We start from the raw sequence: 23,149 nt of genomic DNA on the forward strand, positions 1-23,149 counted from the left end.
ATGAGGCTGGGCATTGTCATGTATCAGGAGGAACCCAAGACCCACTGCACCAGCGTAGGATCTGACAATGGGTCCAAGGATTTAATTCCGATACTAAATGGCAGTCAGGGTGCCAATGTCTAGCCTGTAGAGATCTGTGCGTCCCTCTATGGATATACCTCCCCCGACCATCACTGACCCCCCACCAAAACAGTAATGCTGAATGATGTTACAGGCAGCATAACATTCTCCACGGCTGCTCAGGATGAACCTACTCTCATCTGTGAAAAGCACAGGCCACAAGTGGAGGTCCTGCCAATTCTGTTCAATGGTAAATGCCAATCAAGCTCTATTTTGCCAGGCAGTGAGCATAGGGCCCACTAGAGGACGTTGGGCCCTCAGGCCACCCTCGTGAAGTCTGTTTCTAATTGTTTGATCAGAGACATTCACACCAGTGGCCTGCTGGAGATCATATTGTAAGGCTCTGGCAGTGCTCATCCTGTTCTTCCTTGCACAAAGAAGCAGATACCGGTCCTGCTGATGGGTTAAGGATCTTTTACGGCCCTGTCCAGCTCTCCTAGAGTAACTGCCTGTCTCCTAGAATCTCCTCCATGCTCTTGAGATTGTGCTGAGAGTTTCATTAATTTCATTAACACCAAAGTAGCTGAAACTGGTTAACAATCCCCTCTGCTACTTAACTGACCTGATCAATATCCCAGGAGTTTAATAAATAACAGACACTCCCTAGCAACCCCACATAGAAAGAGTTCTTGTACGATGTCAAATGGCTTCAAGCTGCTGAATAGTTCCAGGCAGGTACAGTATAATCAACTGACAAGTTCTCTCTTGCTTCTGGTTGGAGGTGTATGTCCTCTTACTGTTTATCAGTGGAGGGTGTCCTTTTATTTTTGTACAGTGGACCTGTGCTTTCCAACAATGATTTGAACCCTAACAATTTATGAGTATAAAGAATAATTGTGAAGTCACACATTGGCTGGTCAAATGTATGTTTTATTGTCAAACTTATTTGTCTTATCTGTGTTGTAAATTAAAAGTTCTGGCTTCACAGTTGGCCTAGGAGTACAAAAATATGACTTTCAAGAAATGCCCGCAGCGATAAAAGAAGAAAAGAATTAGCGAAGGGCAGGCATGACTAGGCCCAGAGTGGGAAGGAAGACGTGTGAGGGTTAATGATTGTTTAGAGTTGGTAAAGGATAGCTGGGGGATCTGGTTGGTAGAGGAGAGTGTAGGTGGGGTCTCCTGTACTTTAGGGTGGGGTGTTCTGGGGAGGGGCGTCAGTTGGGAGCTGGACGTGGGAGAGAGAGCTTAGGAGAGTCAGGCACTGCCCGAGGTCAGTAGGGGGCCCCATGAGATCCCCCGGGTACCCTTTTTTGTAGGCTTTTTGATTTTGGCCAGGGACACAGGGGACCCATGATCTCTTATTGCCCGGGGGCCCCATGGGTTGTTGGTCCGCCCCTGCCTCCTGCACACTGCTATGCATGGCTTTGCGTGGCAGAGCCATGCGAGGGACGGGTGGGCCTGCTTCCTCCAGGGGGAGGGCCTGGCTGCAGAGCTGGGTCTCTGCTTTTCTGCAGGACCCGGGCTCAGCAGAGTTAGTTGGGCGGGAGCGCCCATGTGCTGGGAGGTCTGTGCCTCCGGAGAGCTTTCCCCCGGTCTCCCCAGGGCTCGGCTACAGGATGGGAGCCCCACTCGGGACCCTCCGGCCCCCGCTGGCAGGGTGCTCTCCTGCCTATGCTCCCGGGGAGGCCGGGAGGAATCCTTGTCTTCGGCGGAGTTCGGGGCGGGGTCACTCGTGGACGAAGCCCCGCCCCCCGCCCGCACGGCAGTGAGGACGGGATGACAGCGGCTCCTCCGCTGACAAGGCACCTGTCAGGGAGGGTGCCCGGCGGGGGGAGATGTCCTGATGCGGTTGCCGGGCTGTCTGGTGCTGCGGCCGGCGGACCCCTGGCAGCATGGAGCAGCGGCTCCATTAACAAAAAAAAAAACTTTTTCGTCAGGTGCAGTGCTAGGCGGAGGGCTGGCAAGTGCCCAGGGTCATCAGGGAGTGCGGCTGGTGCTGGGCGGCAGGAGCGGCACAGACCTGTGGGACCCATGGCTCCTGGGACTGGGAGGCCATCCAGTCATCGAGCGGAGGAGGACCAATCGGAGGGCGAGCTGTCGGAACCTGATCCGGGGGCGACAGCTGGCCGCTTGGCGCCGGTGGATTTTGGACGCGCGGCTGCTGGGACGTCTCCTGGGCAGCCTGGTGAGTTACCATTTTTTTCGGGTCTGCTCTCTTATTTTCAGCTGCTCTCCGGGACCGGTTGGGGGGTGGGCTTCTGCGGTGTCGGGGGTCGGCGTCATCTCGTTGGGTATTGGTGCGGGGGTCTGCAATTTGCAGTCCGGCTGGGGACTTGTTGCGGCGCTTTGCACTGGGCGGTAGTGGGGGCGCTGGGCCTGCTTCTGTGTGATTCCCGCCTGCAGGTGGGGATGTTTTCGGGGGCCTAGGGCAGGATAATGGGGACGCACGGGGCCTGGTGTTTCTGCTGCTCCGGGTTAGGGTCAGGGGTGGTTACGGCGGTGTCCGGTGCTCTGGGCTAGGCGGCCTCATCCACGGTTTTGAGTGAGGGTGCGGGGGGTGCCAGGGCCGGGCGGTTTCGCAGTGTGCGTGTGGTTCGAGAGCCCGTTGGTGCGCATTGACATTCGGATGTACGAGAGTAGATTGGGTGAGGTGTGTATGTCGAGATCTTCACGCTCTTGATCTTGGAGAGGCTGCCTGTTGATGGGTCGAGGGTTGACGAGGGCAGGCGGGAGGACGTGGAGAAGTGGCGTTCTTTTCGTTTTTATCCCGCGTGCTTTTGCTAATTGGTTGCAGGCTTTCGCGATTTTGGCCAGTGTCATTGGGGAAACGGCCCCTGAGCATTGCTCAGCGCTTTTCTGTTCCCTTGATGCTATTAGCAAGGCTCACTGGGTTTAGGGGGGATCGCAGGGCTACGGTGCGATGAACAGTTTCGGCAGCGTAGGGCGGTTCACCCGTCGTGGCGCTGGGACCGTAAGGTCCGTGGCCTTTAGATGCGGCTTATGGTCTGTTTTCAGGGTGGGCCGGTGGTTCGTTCTCCCCGGGACAATCGGCCTCAAAGCGTAGGGGTTCTGCTGGCGGTTCCATTGGGGTGCTTTTCGTTTCGGAGGGTCCGGCCGTTTTAAGCACGAATGTTCCGGGTGCGGTGACACCCATTCTTTGTGGCGCTGTTTCAAGCGGGGTAGAGGCCTTTCCGAAGAGCGTGCGGGTATAAAGGATGACACCAGGGAGGGTGAAAAGGATGCCGCTGTTCCTAAATAGATACCCTGATCAGGCACCCGCCGTGCTGCTGGCGGCAAGGTTTGTTCGGAGGGTTTCCGCATTCCGTGTACTTTGACTTCGATTCCTCCTCTTAGCGCGGAACTCACGGTTGGCCTTGCAGTATGCATAGGTGGTTTCGGCTAAGTTGCGTAAGGAAGTGGGGTTAGACCGCATGGGCGGCCCATTTTCTTTTTCTCCCTTGGGGGGTTGTGCCCAAAAAGGAGCCTCATGCGTTTCGATTAATTCCTCACCTGTCCTTCCTGACAGTGGGGTCGGTTACCGACGCCATCGATACAGAGTCGGGTGCGGTGTATTATACTTCGTTCGAGGCTGCAGTTTTCTGGGTTCGTCGGTATGGGCGCGGTGCGCTCCTGGCGTAATGGGATGTTGAGTCAGCGTTTCGGCTGTGGTGGGTACATCCAGACGGTCTTCGTGTCTTGGGTTGTCGTTGGCAGGGCTCGTTTTCCGTTGTGAAGTGCCTTCCCATGGGGTGTTTTATATCCTGCGCTTTGTTCGAGAAGTTCAGTTCGTGCATGGAATGGGTGGTGCGGGATGTCTCGGGGGTGAATGCGGTCATCCGTTATTTAGATGATTTTCTTTGTGTGGGTCTGCCAGCTTCCGGGGTATGTGCAGTTTTGCTGGCCACTTTACAACACATTGCACAACGTTTCGTTATTCCGCTGGCGTTGGACAGGACGGAGGGCCTGGCTTCGGTGATTACTTTCCTGGGTATTTTTTGGATTCAGGAGCTGTGGAGTGCCGGCTGCCTGAGGACAAGCTGTTGGCCTTACAAGTTGAGATTCGTGGGGTGCTGGGCAAGCGTAAGTTTCAGCTGCGGGCCTGGCAGTCGTTGTTGGGCAAAGCTTACCTTCGCTTACCGTATACTGCCGATGGGTTGGGTGTTCTTCCGCCGATTGGCGACGGTGGGGGTACCTCCCCTTTTACAATTTATTCGCTTGACTTGGGAGCATCGGGCGGACTTGCAGATTTGGCTCACCTTTTTGGATTCCTTCAACAGGCGAGCTCTGTGGATGTCTGGCCATGGGAGCCATTTTGACCTGGATTTGTTCCCGGATGCGGCGGCTTCCGTGGGATATGGGGCCTTTTGCCGGGGTCGGTGGAGTGCGGCTCCGTGGCCTGCTTCCTGGCGGGAGGCGGGGTTTTTTTTTCTTCGTATCTTGGTGCTGTTGGTATTTTTTCCGGTGGTGCTGGCGGTTGCAGTGTGGGGGGAGGATTTTCGGAAGTAAGGGTTCATTTTCGGTGTAACATTTTGGGGGTGGTTAAGGTCGTCAATCGGGTCTCAGCTTCTTCAGCTTCTTCGCCGGTGGTTGGCCTGCTTCGCCATTTCGTGTGGCGTTGCCTGCAGCTGACCATTTTTCTTCGTGCTGTGCGGCTCCCTGGGGTTGAGCACACTCTGGCTGTCGCTTTGTCTCATTTTCAGTGGGACACATTCCGAGGGATGGCGCTGGAGGAGGAGCACCGCGGGGTTCCTTGCCCCGACTGGCTGTGGGATTTTGCCTTGGGGTCGTTGCAGGCTGGATCCGGTAGTCGGTGAGTGAGGCGACATGGTCTGCATACTCGACTTAAATGGTGTGGGACCCATCGTTGGTATGGTGTGCCCGGGAACATTCCAGTTAACCGAGGTTTAACTAGAAGGTGGTGGTGCTGCACTGCGGACAGTATGGTTGTCTCTGAGCTGGTTGGTTGCGGCTGGAGGCCTAGTGGAATATGGTTGTCCGCAGGTGCATTTTGACTGGTGGGAGTGGTGGACCTGCTGCAGCGGGTCAATATTGATCCGTGGGGGCCTGAGTTAGGTTTCGCTGTGTTGTAATTTTGGCATGGAAATTAGAGTGGGGGGTGTCGGCTGCTGCGTTGGATTGCCGGTTGGCTGGTTTGGCCTTCTTCTTAAGTTGCGGGGGTGTCGGGGTTTTCCCGAAAGTCTTTTTGGGTTCGACAGGCCCTTCGGGGTTCCCGTAGGGCTCATCGCTGAAGGGATTCACGGCGTCCGGTGTCCGTTGAGTTGTTAGGGTCTTGGTTTGTGCACCTGTGTGTCTTTCGGGCTTCAAAGTGTTTGTTTCGGGCGGCCTTTGCGGTGGCCTTTTTGGGGCATTGCGTTTTGGTGAGATCGGTAGTCCATCTCAATCAGTTATTGGGGGGCTTATTGGGGGATGAGGTCGTGTGCTGGGTTTACTGGGGTGGAGGTGCTCGTCCATCGGTCTGGGACGGACCGATTGGGGCGTGGTGCATGGGTGCGGTTTTTTGCTCTTCCAGCATCTTATGTGTGCCCGGTGGGTGCGGTGCCAGATTTTCTATCCTATCGTCCGGTGGGGCAGGGGTCCTTTTTTCCAGCACACTGAGGGGTCCTCTTATTTTACTTTCACTTTGTGTCAGTTTTCTGACGGTGTTTAAAGGCGGCTGGTTGGATGCGTCCTTGTGTGCTTCGCATTCGCTTTGGATGGGGGCTGCTATGGAAGCTGCCGGGTGGGGTTTGTTGGATATGGTTCACACGTATTGGTAGGTGGGATTCACGGAGATTTCGACTATGCGTTCGTCCGCATCTGTTGGGGGACTGGTGGGGTCTCGTGTTCTGTTGTCATGGCCTGGGGGGAGTGTCGGTCCTGTCTGGGTGATGTATTGTCCTGGGGGCTGGATGGGTGTGCCGGGTATGTTGTGGGGTCGTGTGCTGCAGGAGGGGCAGCGTTTGAATCGACGGGATGGCCCACTGGATGTCCTGGTGCTTCCTGCGGGTGGCAACGTTCTGAAGGTCGACAAGGAGGTGGGGCGCTTCTTTATCCGTAATGGGGGGCTGGTGGTCCGGCATCAGGAGCTGGAGGTGGATACTTGGAGGTATCTTTGGAGTGCTGGGGTACATCTGAATGTGGATGGATCGGATTTATGGTCTCTGGGTCTACAGGATGGAGTTCGGAGGGGTTTGTTTGTGGTGTGGCACGCATGGGTAAGGGCTCACCCAGCGTGCTGTGGCGGTGGTTGGTCTTTGGAGGCGGTTCTTATCTTGGAGGTACAAAATGGTGTGGGACCCATCGTTAGTATGGTGTGCCCGGGAACATTCCCAGTTAACCGAGGTTTAACTGGAAGGTGGTGGTGCTGCACTGCGGACGGTATGGTTGTCTCCAAGCTGGTTGGTTGCGGCTGGAGGCCTAGTGGAATATGGTTGTCCGCAGGTGCATTTCGGATCGTTTTGGGGGTGCCTTCAAAGACCAACGACAACTCTTTATGTTTTCTGTTATAAGGAATGGTTGATGTGTTTAAACTTGCTTTGTTAATAAAAGGCCGTGCTGGCTATTTTACTCCAAAATTGGTGTTGTGTTTTCTGTAAGTATAGTAAGTAAATGGGATTGGTATGGAAGGGTAAAGGGTAACGGTGGTGTAGTGGGGTCTTGATGAACTTATCTCGGGTGCACTAGTCATGGCTTTGCACAATACTGTATGCTAGAATGAAGATTATCCTTTGTTTTTTTGGATTTACAATTGAAGTGAGACAGTCAAGTGCATCATGTTATAGGAAGGTTCTTTTGTATTTTCAGCTGGTTTGTTCCTTTAGGCCACCTCACCATAGCTTGTCTGTTTATGCTGTATACTTAGGTTACTTGATTTTAAACAGAACCATTTGTGGGATTTAGTGTTTACAAGAACAGTCAGGCTTCTTCTTCTTTCTGTAACCATAACTGTAACTTACATTTTATCAACAACAGGAAGAGCGTAAGAATCTCATACAATAAAAAATGTTGACATTTAATAAATAAAAACAAAGTGGCAGTAAAAAAATTTAAAAATCAAATTTCATCATAAATGTATGCCAAAATGTATTCTGCTACATGTCTTTGCTAAAAAAAATACTTTTACATGAAATAGGGCACAGTGACTCCTCTACTGTTTTATATAAGAGAAAGGAGGAAAGTTCCAGATAGTTCAAATAAAGTAAATGTAAAGGTTTTATAAAAATGCATATAAAACCTCAAAAAGACCCAGTATACAGTGCTGTAGTCAGAATGTGATGACGTCAGTGTATTATGCTCCTCCCTACATGTTTCATCACAAGGGGACATTGTCAGGGGCCATATGTAATTAAATAATAGATACACATCTGCCACAAAATATGAATCCCTCTTTGTGGCATTAAATATGTAAACCTCACTGTAAATTAAGGAAATTAGTATGATGTAATTTTCAGCAATAGGATAAGCAGAGGTAGAGGAATGACTTTCTTTTACCCTGTATTACTGTTTTATTTAGCTGTCAACTTTTATGAGAAAATCATAGGGAGAATTACCTTCAACATTTTATGTAGTCATGTTAGGATTTATCAGCATGACATTGAAAAACCATGAGAGTGAAAGGCTAATCCACGTTCAGAATATTTATTTGGCCAAGTTAATGTACTCAAACAAATGGCAGTAAAAGCATTAACTTTGTAAATGTATTCATCTTTTGGTATGTTTGTACAAGATCTTCCAGTTTTCACTTTGCCCCACTGAGAATATGTGTTTTTTTGTTGAAGTCACGTGGAAATGAACTGTGTAATGCTTGGTAGGCAACTCATAGTTCACTGTAGGCAGTTGGAGACTGACCTCCTAATTGTTTCCTACTCACTTACATGAATTGCAATCTTCTTTGCAGAATGTTACCTGCTACCATTTCAGTTTAGGCATACACAAGTATTCCACTTACAGTCATGACCAAAAATATTGGCACCCCTGCATTTCTGTCAGATAATGTACCACTTTGCCCAGAAAATTGTTGCAATTAAAAACATTTTTAGGCATTCTCGTGTTTATTTCCTTTGTTTGTATTGGTATAACACAAAAAAGTGGAGAAGCAAAAAGCCAAATATGACACATTTCGCACAAAACCTCAAAAATGGACTGGACAAAATTATTGGCACCTTCTCAAAATTGTAAGAAATAATTGCATTCCAAGTTTGTGATGCTCCTGTAATTTGTAACTAAACTCTGCTGTATCAATGATCAAGTGCTGACAATATAGAAATCACACCGGCAACCAGTTGAAAAATGGTGAAAAATTGACTCAACCTTTCTGTTTTGTGTCTGTGCGCCACATGGAGCAAGGAGAAGAGTAAGAGCAGCAAAGAATTGTCTGAGGATTTGAAAACAAAAATTGTGGAAAAGCATGGACAAACTCAAGATTACAAGTCAATCTCCAGAGATCTTATTATTCTTGTGTCCACCGTGCACAACATTGTAAAGAAGTTTACAGCCCATGACCCTGTAGCTAATCTCCCTGGACATGGACGAAAGAGAAAATTGATCAAAGAAATGAAGGATTGTTTGAATGGTGACCTTCGATCAACTTGCTGACAAATCCAAACTGACCTTCAGGTACAGGGTACAACTGTGTCAGCTCGAACTATACGTTGCCATATGAATGAAATGGGACACTATGGTAGGAGACCCAGGAGGACCCCACTGCTGACACAGAAACATAAAAAAGCCAGATTGGAATTTACCAAAACGTAGCTGAGGATGTCAAAATCCTTTTGGGAGAATCCCAATCATTCTACTGTTTTCAGAAAAAGAAATGAGATCTTTAAAGAAAATAATACATGGTGGCGATTCACTGATGTTTTGGGGTTGCTTTGCTGCTTTAGGCACTGGAAGTCTTGCCCATGTGCATGGCATCATGAAATCTGAAGACATCTGGGGTGCAATGTAGGGCATGGTGTCAGAAAGTTGGGTCTCTATCTAACCCAACGCACACGTCAAAAAGCATCCAGAAATGGTTTCAGACAAAGGGCTGGAGAGTACTGAACTGGCCAGCAATGAGTCCAGATCTCTATCCCATATAGCACCTTTAGAAAGATCTCAGAACAGCAGTTAGGAAAATGAACTCTTCCAATCTGAGAGACCTGGAGCAGTTGGAGAAAGAAGAGTGGTCCAAAATTCCAATAGAGAGGTGTAAGAAACTCATTGATGGTTGCAGGAAGCGATTGAATTCAGTTATGTTTTCCAAGGAGTGTGCAACCAAATAATAAAATGAGGGTGTCAAAAATATTGTCCAGTCCATTTTTGGCATTTTGCATGGAATGCATCAGATTTGGCTTTTTGTTTCTCTACTATTTTGTGTCATACTAATACAAACAAAAGAAATAAACATGGGAATGTGTAAAAATTTGTTATTGCAACAATTTTCTGGACTAAGTGGTGCATTAACTGACAGAAATGCAGGGGTGCCAATATTTTTTACCGTGACTGTACTTCTTACCTCCTGAAATCACTCTCAACTTTCTGACAGCTGACTGCTTTAATCACATGATCAGTCCCATAGATATACTAAGAGACAGACAGCAGTGAGTCAATCACAGAAGTATAATCCCCCAGGCTCCAAATTATGCTGCATCTCAATAAAACTAACATCCCACCAATTTAATATCCATCATGATTATTAATCTGATGACAGTCATAATAGTATACTGTATATCATACAGCCTCAATAATAATTCAACAACAACCATAATAATCAAAAGGTCCACCACAATAATTTTAACATCTTTTTAACATTTAACATATGAATAACCCAGAGTACCATAATCATATTTGCTATTGTGATAATTGAAATATCTCACATCACTCTATCAACCTGTATACTACCATAATAAAAAGTGCTACACTACCATTAAAAAATCCAGTGGGGTAACAATACCCACAATAAAAGCTACCACATGACCAATAAAATTGACCACCACAATTTTAACAACATTATCTTGTATTAGTACAAAATCCAAAACTTTGGCTGTCACCACAAAAGAGAAAAGTTTTCAGTGGGGTCACTTGTTCTGGTGAAAACTATCTAAAGGACTGAAAAATGAAAGAACGTTTGGGCTTTAGATTTTCTTTATTCCTGGCAATTTTTAGTTTTGGACTGAGCAACTATTGTGATATCTATGGGCATACCATACATCTGAAGAAATCCTTAGCCAACTGATATCAGGGGGGGGGGGAAAATATTGACAAGGCTAAATTTTCCCATAGCAGGGGCGGACTGACCATTCGAGCACTCGGGCACTGCCCGAGGGCCCGGGGTCAGAAGGGGGCCCCATGAAATGCCGCTGGTAACTTTTATAGGCTTTTTTGGATGTGCTTTGAGTGTGGGAAAGGACACAGGGGCCCCATGATCCCCTATTGCCCGGGGCCCCATGAGTTGTCATTCTGCCCCTGTCCCATAGCATAAAATTGGCGATAAGGGTGTCTGTTGAAAGCCGAGGCAAACACATTTAATATGTGAATGCTCATTATGACGGTCATCTAATTGTCTGCTTTAAACTTATAAATGAGCGTTATTTCCAGAACTCAGCTCCATGTAAGTTGGCTCATCATAATTTATGTTCCAGGCACTTGAGGTACACATTTTAGGTCTGCTGATGTGCAGAACCAAAATGTCATTACTGTGTCCTGCAAGAACCTCAATTATTCATAGGGATGAGTGGATGCACTTTCAAAAGCTGCTGATAAAGTCAGCAGAGATGTGTATGTCATGTAGTCATGAAGATCTCAGATCTACAGGCCACGCTTAGACATTTTTGACCATGCAAGCCATTTTTTCCAGCCAATTTGACAGTCATTCAATGGCTATTTTTGGTAATATGCCGTTAATCTTAAACAGACCATAGTTTAAGCATACAGTAATAAACATTGCTGTGAGATAGTGTGGCACCATTGCAACCATTTATGAGAAAATGGCATCATTTTGTCTGGGTGGAATTTTGCCATGACTGCATTTTATTGCAACACGAGAATCAAACACATAAACCAAGTTGTAAAATCCTAAGAGTAAACCTATATAAAGCGGGTTTGAAGAACAGGAGCATTACTGCAGCCCAGAAGGAGAAGAGCTTGCTTGAAAACCAATACCATGAGCTTGAACTGGGGTTATGAAGCACACAATGGTAAGTGTACTGTAGTACATGTACCAACAGGGAAAAAATCGGTAGCAATAGTTGTTAGGCTCATGCACTGGGAAACAAGCTGCGTATCTGTCTGAGATTCATAAAAAATATTTTATTAATGTTTTTTTCTTTCTAAAGATTTATGTAAAAAATTAATAATTGATGATAACATATCTTGAAAATTAGATTCTCCATCAGCCTGGACTGAGTGACTTTTCTATATTAGGTTTTAATTATTATCTGGAAGTGATTTTCATGCTCACCAGTTTGGTATAGTATTTAAGGTTTTTGTAGACATAGTAGATGTTATTAATTACAACAGTAAAATCAGTCTGTATAGGCAATATAGCATGCTTGTTATACTTACTGTGGAACCTAAGGGGTTAATCTTCCACATTGTTTGATCCTGTCTTGTCTGATCCTCCCTTTCTTCTACTGTCCCCAATCCATCTGCTGATAGTAAAGAACCCTAATAACTCTGTACATGCTCAGTTTTGTTTGTATTGTGAGAGAGTTTTTTTTCTTTGGGAGGGTGTATGTGATCAGCACTGTCCAGACCAGGGGCGGACTGACTATTTGGAAACTCTGGCACTGTGCGAGGGCCTGGGGTCAGTAGGGGGCCCCATGAGATGCCCCTTGTACCTTTTTCATAGGCTTTTTTGAGTTTGGGCAAGGACACAGGGGCCCCATGATCCCCTATTGCCCAGGGGCCCCATGAGTTGTCAGAATCAGTTTCCAAGTACCAAACCACTCACATTCTTAAAAAGTATAATCAGCATTTATTGTATTTCAAATGGAGCCAAAAATGCCACATCACCAGGGTATTTCTGAGATCTCACGGTCAGCAACAGATGACAGCACAAGAATCACCCACAAGCAAGATGGCCCCCGGGAACGCCGCACGCCGGTATGCGTTCCACACACCAGAAGTGATGTGGTACGTTGGAGAGATCCAAAGATATCTGGTGATTGGAGGCATATTGACTGGGTCTAGGATCCCAAAAAAACCCTAAAAGGCATTTTTCACCAATATCTGGTGAGTGCAGTGTAGTATTTGAGCACTATTTCAGTGGAAACACGGGTCAAAAGTTTTTTCGGAAAAGGACTTTCCTGAATATATTTTTTTATTTTTCACTTTATTGATTTGGAGTGGGACTTATTAATTAAATTTTTTTATATATTTTTTATTATTTTTTTTATTTTTATTAATTATCATTTATTTAATTTTTTACTGCAGTGTATGTTTATTAATTTTTATTATAATATTTGTGCTGTTTTGATGTTTTATATATTTGTTGGTGTTTACACTAATGAGCAACAGTATTTATTTATTTATTTAGTATATAATTTCACGGTTTTGGCGCTGGTGATTTTTGTATAAAGAAAAGAATGCTATTCATGTCAAATATGGCTAAAAGAGAATATCAGAATAAGGAATTAATTTCTTGTAATACAAAATGTGTGACATACTGTATATAGTATTGCAATGTCTTTGTGGCATGACATGGACTTTAGCCAAGCGTATTAGTGAGCATATACAGTGTATAATATTCAAAAGGGGTATAAGAATCCTAATATGTCTGTACAGTTTAAAAAACACTGTAAAAATCCAAAGGGACTTCAGTTCTGAGGAATAGAACAAATGCAAATAGGATGGACTGGAGGTAACGTTAATGTTGTCACAAGCAGAAACCAGATGAATCTATATAATGGACACCCTGGCCCCAATGGGGCTAAATATTGATCTGAATTGTATAATTACATAAATAGTTCGCTATTGTCCACAATATATAAGACTTGTAGATGGAGTCAAACTGTTTTTAGACTTTCTATATATTGATATTAGGACGTGTAAGTTTTACTGTATGCAGAAATATCATGTATTATTCCAACATTTTAAACAATTAAGCTGTACTGTATATCTTAAATCTTAAAAAGATTTGTACTATGCAGTTGGTGGGGGTACAAAATTAAGGGGAGAGAGGTTGTGCTATACTCAAATTATGGCAATCAGGCACTACAGTTCATTTTACTTTATGGACCATGGTACAATCTTGCTACAACCTAAGACATAGCCAACTGCAGGTTTCATATGTTACTAACTAAACAAAGAAAATCTTCAGGGCATGCTGGGACTTGTAGTTTAGCAGAATCTACCATTTTAGCTATGCATTATAGCTGTATTCATAGAATACCAGGGCAGCTGTCTATTTTGATTTTGTAACAAATCCAAAATTCAGTCCACTCAGATATATTCATAACAAATACAGTTTTCATCTTTTAGACTTATGTACTTGTTTATAAACCTAATGTTTTTGTTTAAAATACAATGTATGACCAAAATGAGAAACAGGTGCATAATGTATATCAAGCTTTTATGACTTGTTCTTTGTAGGGCCGGAGCAGTGGCACAAACTTTACCCCATTGCTCAAGGAAATTTCCAATCTCCAATTGATATAAAAGCCCAGGATGCCAAATCTGATGAGTCACTGAAGTCTCTTAGTATTAACTATAACCCAACTTCTATCAAATCCATTGTCAACATTGGTCATTCCTTCCATGTTATTTCTGAAGACAAGGAAGACGTCTCAGGTAATCCTAAATCCAGTAAAAAAAACACCTAGTTTTGGATAATGTGATTTCTGTTATGAATCAGGTGAAAGTTAGAGAAATGTCATCCAACCTATTTGGGCACTTAAATGAGCCTATTTTGTTATTTATTTTGATTACATACTTCAGTTTTGTCAATATAATGCAAATATCTAATTTTACAATCAAAATAAGCTATTTAATATCACTTTTTCAGTTGTGAAAGGAGGTCCGCTCCAAGCAAGTTACCGTCTAAGCCAATTCCATTTCCACTGGGGACCTTCCAATGACTTGGGATCAGAACATACTGTGGATGGCAAGACCTATTCTGCAGAGGTATCACCTCACCTTGTACATCTTGTATCATCATAGCATCAGTTTACTCTCTCTTTATACAATACCCTCTATACAACATTACACTGCTTGCCATTAAAGTGATTGTAAACCTCAGATGTGAAATATGAACAAAGCATATCACTCTATAGTGTGTGCTTTTCTCAGTCCAGAGCATTAGGTGTCATTTCTGTCTTCTGCTTCGTTCCTCTGTTATATGCATGAGTCGCTTCTGACACCAAGAGAAAAATAGTGAAAGGGGAGGGCACAGCCTGTGATTGACAGCCTTACCTATGTTCCTGTGTGAAGAAAGGTAGCTTCCAATCAGCTCCCAGAGCTCTCCTCTCTGATGTAACTTCAGCTCTCCACCCCCTGCTTTTCAGAGCTGAGAGATCCTGTGTAAATTCTTCACTTTGAATGGATGTAGGGGAAGGATGGCTTGCAGATAGACAGGTACAACTTATGTAGGAGGATTTGTTTCATCTTTGTGGAATACCTTAGGCCAGTCACTTCACTGGATTTACAGCCACTTTAAGCTTGATGGAAGTTGGTCATGTAGTACATTCTATGGCAAGCCTGATATTATTTTGCTATCCAAACTATATATGTGTACACGCTCCCTACCATTGAGACACTGATGATACAGACACCAGTGACAGCCGTTCCACATGGTGTTTCTACACCACAATACCCTACATGCTTTTATTACTCTACTACCATGTGAGTGTTCCTACTATTTATTATATATTAAAGTGGTCTGCTGCACTTAGAGGCGCTTCTTCTTCTCTCCTTACTACACAGAGGTGTCCGTTTATGACACACAGAATAGCTGAGATTCAGAGGATCACAGCTATTCTCTGGTCATTCACAGTTTATGACACTCAGGAGATCATGTCAGCCCTTCTCTGGAGATCTGTGTTCTCCCTCCAGATTCTCCAGCCCAGAGCTGGAGAATCGGAGGGACCGAAAACTAAGCAGAGATAATTTACCTCTGTTTAGTAAACTGATCTTTTACTGTAATCTTGCGAGATTATAGTAAAATCAGCCGTTTTCCAGAGTTTGGAGACCGTTCTCCCTTCGTTTGGAGAACTGCTTCATAAACTGCATTCACAGGAGAACTGTGTTCTCCGAGAATGCCGGAGAACTGAGCAGCGATCTATTACCCCTGGTTCATAAACGGACACCAGAGTCTGCTACAGTACTGCATGGAGCTTGCCCTAAGTGCCACACGGACCCCACCTTATCCAAGTCACCCGGACTATTTCTAAATACTACTAGACTTTTCAGACTTTGGTCCAGTATTTGCGCTGATTATCATTACTTCTATTGTAGCCTTTAATGTCCCTGTTCTCTTTTATTCATGTCTTCGTAAACTGAGTGCTGCGGAGCCTAACAACTCCTATCACAGTTATACTGTTCTTAAAATATTTTAATGTGTGATACTGAAAATACATTACCAAAGACTATGCAATAGTAATACCAGCATTGTGTCTGCTAAGTGAGTAGATGGCTTACTTATTCCCTGACTGATAGAATTACATTTTTCTCTCACAGTTGCACCTTGTTCACTGGAACTCAGAGAAATATTCCAGCTTTGCTGAAGCCTCTAAGAATCTTGATGGATGTGCAGTGCTGACCGTGTTCCTGAAGGTCTGGAATAAATATAATACAGATTTTCATTCATTTAGCATGTAATTGTCGATTTCATGCCATCCCTAACTTAAACATAGGGATTATGGTTGTAGGTTCTGTATATAGGATCCTGTTCATCTCCAGTCTTACTGAATATACTGATTTAGCCTATTTGAAGGTTTCAGACACACAAGCAACAAATGACAACACATAAAGGATAAGTTCACCTTTTCACAAAAAAATAACAAATGCACATCATTTTTTTGCAGGTAAAAAAATGTGGATTTATTATTTTTCGTGTTAGGAGCCTGTAAAGCATTGCATCAGTGATCAGAAGATCACTGACGCCGTGCAGGACTCCTGCATACTGTCAGTGTATCTGCTTGCCTGTACATCCCTCTTGCTGTCAGGAAGCCTCAATGAACTACCACGGCACTCACAGTGCCGTGGTTGTTCACTGAGAGCTACAAGCCAATAGCCACTAAGGCTGTCTGGACCTGTAGTACATTCATTCACATAGAACTGTGAATGAATGATGCGGTCATGTGGGCGGAGCCCCGCACGGCTGTGCGCTGTTTTTGAGACCTAGTACGGGAAACTTCTCCCTGTATTTCTGTCACAGGGAGGGGGGGATCGGGCAGCGGTTGCAGGATCAGGAACATGTTACATGTTCCACCCTAAAAACAGGTGGAACATGTAACATGTTCCCACAATGAACTTATTCTTTAAGGGTCTATTTCTAAAAAAAACAAAAAACTTGTCTCAGCATTTGCACAGCTGTTGCAAAAAGTCCCCGTATTGCCTATAATCGGCAACGCCATCTAGTGGCCTTAATACGTATTTTTCCTGAAACACCTCAATCGGGAAAATACTGCATTATGGCCACTAGACAGAGCTGGTAATCATGGGAAATAAACATATTGGAAGCATTGCAGGAATTATTTGCAACAATCACATAGCAAATTGTTTTATAAATAGGTGTGCCTTCCCTTTGTACACTTTTTGCACTTTTGCTGCCTGATATACAAAATGTTGCCTCAAATCGCCCACATTATTATTATTTTTATTATTATACAGGACTTATATAGCGTCGACAGTTTGCTCAGCGCTTTACATTATGGAGGGAGACAGTACAGTAACAATACAGTTCAATACAAGAGGGATTAGAGGGCCCTGCTCCTTGGAGCTTACAATCTAGCATGCAATCCACATGCACAGAAGTGTTCTGCAAAGTCCTTGATTTTTGGTGTCTTATAACAAAGTGTATGTATAGCCAAAACGTTTTTTAGTTTAGGATAGAATACAGACGGGTTAAAACCTCTGTCAGTTTATTTTTGCTGCCTGTGTACCATTAGAGTAATTTCCCTTTGTTTCTTGTTCCAGAGGTGTGGGAAGTTAAAGGATATCACCCAAAGTGAAGGGAATTCCTTTTTTAGACAGTTGTCCTGAAAACAAGTGAAAACTTTGGAAGATTTATCAGTACCTTTTATTCTGGGAACAGCCCTAAAATGTTGAATTCCCCCTCACAGACAGCAATAAAAACTTGACAGAAGGTCTAACCCTTCCCCCTATATCTATAATTTTAAAAAATACACTTCATCTTCTACCTGCAGCATTGATCCAAATTGATGCTCCATGAATCATTACATGGTGCTATAGTACTTGTACTGCCACAGCTGTCACATGGTACCACAGTACCCATACAGACAAAATGGTCACTATTGTACCTGTAATGCCAGAACTGTCACATGGTACTCCTGTATTCATACTACCACAACTGTCACATGGTACTCCTGTACTCATACTACCACAACTGTCACATGGTACTACTGTACTCATACTACCACAACTGTCACATGGTACTACTGTACTCATACTACCACAACTGTCACACGGTACTCCTGTACTCCTACTACCACAACTGTCACATGGTACTACTGTACTCATACTACCACAACTGTCACACGGTACTCCTACTACCACAACTGTCACATGGAACTACTGTACTCATACTACCACAAATGTCACATGGTACTACTGTACCTGAACTGCCACAACTGTCACACGGCACTCCTGTACTCATGCTACCACAACTGTCACATGGTATTACTGTACCTGAACTGTCACAACTGTCACTCGGTACTCCTGTACTCATACTACCACAACTGTCACATGATACTACTGTACTCATACTACCACAACTGTCACATGATACTACTGTACCCATAATGCCAGAAATGTCACTGGATACTAGAGTACCTGAACTGCCATAACTGTCACATAGTACTACTGTACCGATAATGTCAGAACTGTCACATGGTACTACTTTACCTGTAATACCAGAACTATCACATAGTTCTACTGTACCTGTAATGCCAGAACTGTCACATGGTACTACCGTACCCATAATGTCAGAACTGTCACATGGTACTACTGTACCTGTAATGCCAGAACTGTAACATGGTACTACTGTACCCATAATGTCAGAACTGTAACATGGTACTACTGTACCCATAATGTCAGAACTGTCACATGGTACTACTGTACATGTAATGCAAGAGCTGTCACATGGTACTACTGTACATGTAATGCAAGAACTGTCACATGGTACTACTGTACTCCTAATACCGGAACTATCACATGATACTAGAGTACCTGAACTACCAGAACTGTCACATGGTGCTACTGTACCCATAATGTCAGAATTGTCACTTGGTACTACAGTACCTGCATTGCTGAAACTGTCACATGGTGCTGTACTGCATGTGTGGGGTCTTTTGGCAATGCCAGTGGTGCACTGGAGGCCTTTTTCCTCTAGTAAGTTGGCTTTCATTGTTTTAATCATTTAGCAACAAAAGCTCAAGCTTATCAATTATAATGGCTGCCTGTTATTACTGTCATCAGATTTAGCATTTAGCATTTATTTCTTTATTGTAGGTTGGCAATGCCCATCCAGGGCTGAAGAAAGTGGTGGATGCATTAGGTCAAATTAGAACAAAGGTGAGTAATGCATTTGTTGTATTCTGGTACTAAATCCATTATTCACTTTCAGAGCACATAAAAATGAGTGACTATTAAAGTTTCTGAAACACAATAGACAGTTATAAAATGGAATATGTGATAATGATGTATGATTCTGCTTACTGTGTCTGAAAGCAATCGTTATGTGTAAATTCATTCGCTTGATGATTTATTATTGCTTCTCATCTGGTTTACTGAAGATTTGGCTCCTGAATTGTGCAGTTTTATTTATTTGGAAAGGTAGGAGTAGTAATCAATCAGTCTTGAGGGTGCAGAGATTATTTCATTAATAAGGGGGTTTCTTAGTTCTGCTGGTCAGAGATATCAACACATATATCAAATAATGGAGTTTTTTTTAAGTAAACCTGAAAATTCATAAAAATATATAAACTGTACCAATCAATGATTACATGCATGGTCGGCATCCAGAGTACATAATTAATATGGGTATTTGAAAGCACATAAATAATTATTGTATATAGAGCCACATGCAACCATGTTTACATCTCTAGTAATATACATCTTATTAAATTCACAAAATGATTATGAGTTACTTAAAAACACATACAGTATATTATGTCATTTTGCAGTCTGTCATTACATATAGCCCATTCACATGCTCAATAGTTATGAGTAATATCCAGTAATATTTGCAAATGGCTCCTGTTGGCAGCTGGTGGCGAGGTGCATATGCTATGCTTTTTCGATATTACTAGTAAATAGCATGATATCCACATTGAACAGTGTAAGCTGAAATAGCAGCAGGCAGGTTTTAGCAAAGCAATGTAGACTGCAGGTAGCAGCAAGCAGGTTGTAAATGTACATTACAAAGCTGCAGTGGGTGTTAGTGGATACCAATAATGAAATCAATAATGGTTATATATAGCTATTGGGGAATATCAGTAGTCAGTCAATGATATTGCATGCAGCCAAGCAGTGAAGACTTATATAATGACAGTCCCATCCATAATGGCTCCCTATGGTAGTATGCAGGCATACAGTCATATACAGAATAGCAAGCCAGTTTATCCAGCATGACAGAGTGGTGTTAGTAGCAGGCTGGAAAATATCACAGATGGAAAATGATGCCTCTTCATAGACAAATACTTGGATTCAGCAGGATGATTAGACTGGAAGTACTGCCATCAGTCTGTGAGCTTGGGATCACTACATCTTGTTTTGCTATAACCTGTCTACAGCTATTTCAGCTTATGATTTTAACAGTGAATTTTTTCTACTTTCTAATGGAAATGCATTGCCATATGCACCTTGCCACCCGATGCCCACTTACTGACAGGAGCCATTTGCAATTATTACTGTAGTTACAACTCATAGCTATATGGCTTTAGAACATATGAATGGGTTATATAGTCAGATACTGCAGTAATGATGTTATATGTGTTTTATGTAACTCATAGTCATTTTGTGAGTGTAATAAGTTTTACAAGAACATTATACAATGCTGCATGTGGCTGTATCTACAGTGATTATTTATGTCCTTTTGAAATACCTATATGAATTAAGTACTCAATGGGGCTGGCCATGTCTATGCATTTTTAGGTTTACTGAAATATTGAATTTTTATGATATACTCTATATACTATGTTATATGATATTTTGGACTAGTGTAACGGAAATATCCCCCATCCATGTCTTATGTCTCTATTTTATTCACTTTGTCTATTTCAAGCACTTTCTAGAGTAATGTGGCTTTTGCTGGGAGTTAAAAATTCATCCCTGTACCATGTAAATTTGAATTGAACATTGTATAGGATGGTCATGTATGGCAGTTATTTCCCCATATATTTTTTGGCAAAAGATAGATGTCCTACTGAGAACAGTCTGCAATGATTTTGGTACAAAGGGACTTTTAAGGCAACACAACCAAAAATAAAAATACAACATAATTTTTATTACAAACAATTATTAAAAGGCATTATACCATCACACAAAGCACATGTGGCTAAAAACAACATAAACAAGGCTGCTAAGTGAACAATGCAATAATGTTGCTTTAAAAGTCCCACTGTATCCTAAGGGGAAAAATCTTTGCTTGAACTTTCTTGGATGTTGGCAACATCACAGTGACTCCAAAGGTGGTCTTACAAACTGAGAACAGTCTTTGTGACACATCTGCCCAGCTGATATAGTACACATGTGAAAACAATATCATACATAAGAAAGGAACTTTTTCCTTGTATGCAGACTGCCAACAAGATCAAAAAAATGTATGTGTGAGATGAATGGTTCTAATTGGGGGAAAATGCTTCTATCTGCTTCATAAGGATGCAATACATGGACCAATCCACAGCAGATTACTGAAAGCATTGTTCAAATTAGATATTTCCATTGAGGTCTTAAGCAATGTAAAGGAAATGATGAAATGATTATTCTTTGGCAGGAGTGGTGGACAAAGGTCAACTCTATGCTTGAGCAAGAATTGGGTGTGCAGGGAAAAAGTGCCAAAAGCAGAATGTATTAAGTCTAGATCAATGTTATTCAAACTCTTGTATAAAAAGAATCCAATGCTTTTTAGGGGTTTGAAGTGATCCACTCATGAGTACTTCATAAGGTTGAACAAAGCACGTGGTGGACTGATATAATTAGAAGGATCCTGAGGGGCAATTAGTGTGACCATAATAGCACTGTTATTATTTTGGTTAGGTTGATAAATGGAAAAAAAATGAATTTCTAAATTCTGTCATAGGGTAAGCAAGCAGCCTTTACCAGTTTTGACCCATCATCCCTGCTTCCTGCATCAAAGGACTACTGGACATACATTGGCTCCTTGACCCATCCACCACTGCTTGAGTGCGTCACCTGGATTATATTCAGAGAACCCATAAGTGTCAGCCCTGACCAGGTAATGGAAACATTGAATAAGAAAAAAAGTATAGATACTGTATGTTACAAGGTATCATTTATCAGTTTTTCATAAATGAACAAATTTAGCAAAAAGGGTCCTTTGTAAAGTTAGTGAAATTAACTTTTTTTTATCCCATTTGAATAATACCATAGAGAGGACTCCACTTATCTCTTACTTCCCTTGCTATGATAGGGGAGATCCCATGCATCTCTACTTCTGTTAAATTTTTCATATCATATATTAAAATTCCATTAAGATCCATAGAACCCCTCACAACTGCAAAAGTAGGTGTGCAAAACTGTAGTGTAGGTGGAAGGAACATATAATCATTTTAAAGCATATCTAAACCCAAAAACAAACATTTAATTTTTTGTAGTTTAATTGTCTTAGCTGTGGTCATTAGTTATTTTTTTTCAATCATTTTCACCTGCTGATTCTGCCAGTAAGTGCTCTTTTAGACAGGTGGCCAGGGGCTGAAAAAAGGGGCAGTTGAGCCATGGTTTTACTGCCTTCTTGCCACCTACTTCATCTGTCCCAAAACAGTCTTATGGGGTTGTACAGCTGCCACAGCCATGCCAAGTTTGACGGGAGGTACTTTAAAAGCAGGAGTGACATTCAGACACCTAGAAGGTTGTGATGCTGGTAGACAAATGAGCAAAGTTTGAAAAAGATTGTATGTCTGCCTCAACTGATCAGGTTTCAGTCAATATGGTCATTCTAATTTCTAATATTTTGTTTTCTCAGCTAAATAAGTTCCGCAGTCTCCTATCTTCTGGGGATGGTGAGAAGGAGTGTCCAATTCTGAGCAACCATCGTCCACCTCAACCTCTGAAGGGCAGAGAAGTTCGAGCATCCTTCTGATAAACTAAGTGCAGCAATGCACACCAAAGCCAGATGACAGTGATACACATTAACAAATAACCATAGTTGTTTTCATCTCCTTTATGTAATAAAACCAATAAACTGAATTTTAACTGGTATTCTGTGTATGGGTTACATATTTATTAAGTGTAGAAAAACTTTGACTTTTTTTACATCCAACTTCGTTCTATAATTTATTGGATTTCCAAAATCAACCATCCTTTTTTATACAATTAAAACAGAGCATGCCCCAGAGAATATGGCTTTTGGTTACATGGCAACTCCAGCTAAACAAAGCCAATTCCAGTCAAAGTATGGCTGAAATGCAAAGGCAGTGTTATATTACCAAGAGATTTGTCAAGTAAGGCATGTCTTTTTGTGATCATTCTACCCTTGCTTTTTACAACTACATGTGCCTTTGATTAATTCTAAGGGGACCCTACCTCTATCATTTGGTGTGAATTTATACCGTGAGCAGGTACAGTGAGGAACAGAGGTATTTGAACACCCTGCAATTTTGCACGTTCTCCCACTTAGAAATCATGGAGGGGTCTGAAATTCACATTGTAGGTGCATTCCCATGTTGAGAGACAGAATTAAAAAATT

The 23,149-nt window shown here is 43.0% G+C and overlaps 1 protein-coding gene across 1 annotated transcript; it reads left to right on the forward strand.

Moving 5' to 3' along the window:
- Positions 1-11,139: 11,139 nt before the first annotated feature.
- CA1 (carbonic anhydrase 1) lies at positions 11,140-22,662 on the forward strand. Its single transcript, XM_089679733.1, has 7 exons — positions 11,140-11,240; positions 13,636-13,833; positions 14,048-14,166; positions 15,718-15,813; positions 18,733-18,795; positions 21,524-21,679; positions 22,427-22,662. The coding sequence occupies exons 1-7, from the start codon at positions 11,207-11,209 to the stop codon at positions 22,541-22,543; spliced, it is 783 nt and encodes a 260-aa protein (XP_089535859.1). The 5' UTR covers positions 11,140-11,206; the 3' UTR covers positions 22,544-22,662.
- Positions 22,663-23,149: the final 487 nt, after the last annotated feature.

Source organism: Staurois parvus, unplaced genomic scaffold (assembly GCF_062004578.1).
Source record: "Staurois parvus isolate SC_StPar_1 unplaced genomic scaffold, SC_StPar_1.0 ptg000230l, whole genome shotgun sequence".
Taxonomy (NCBI): Eukaryota; Metazoa; Chordata; class Amphibia; order Anura; family Ranidae; genus Staurois; species Staurois parvus.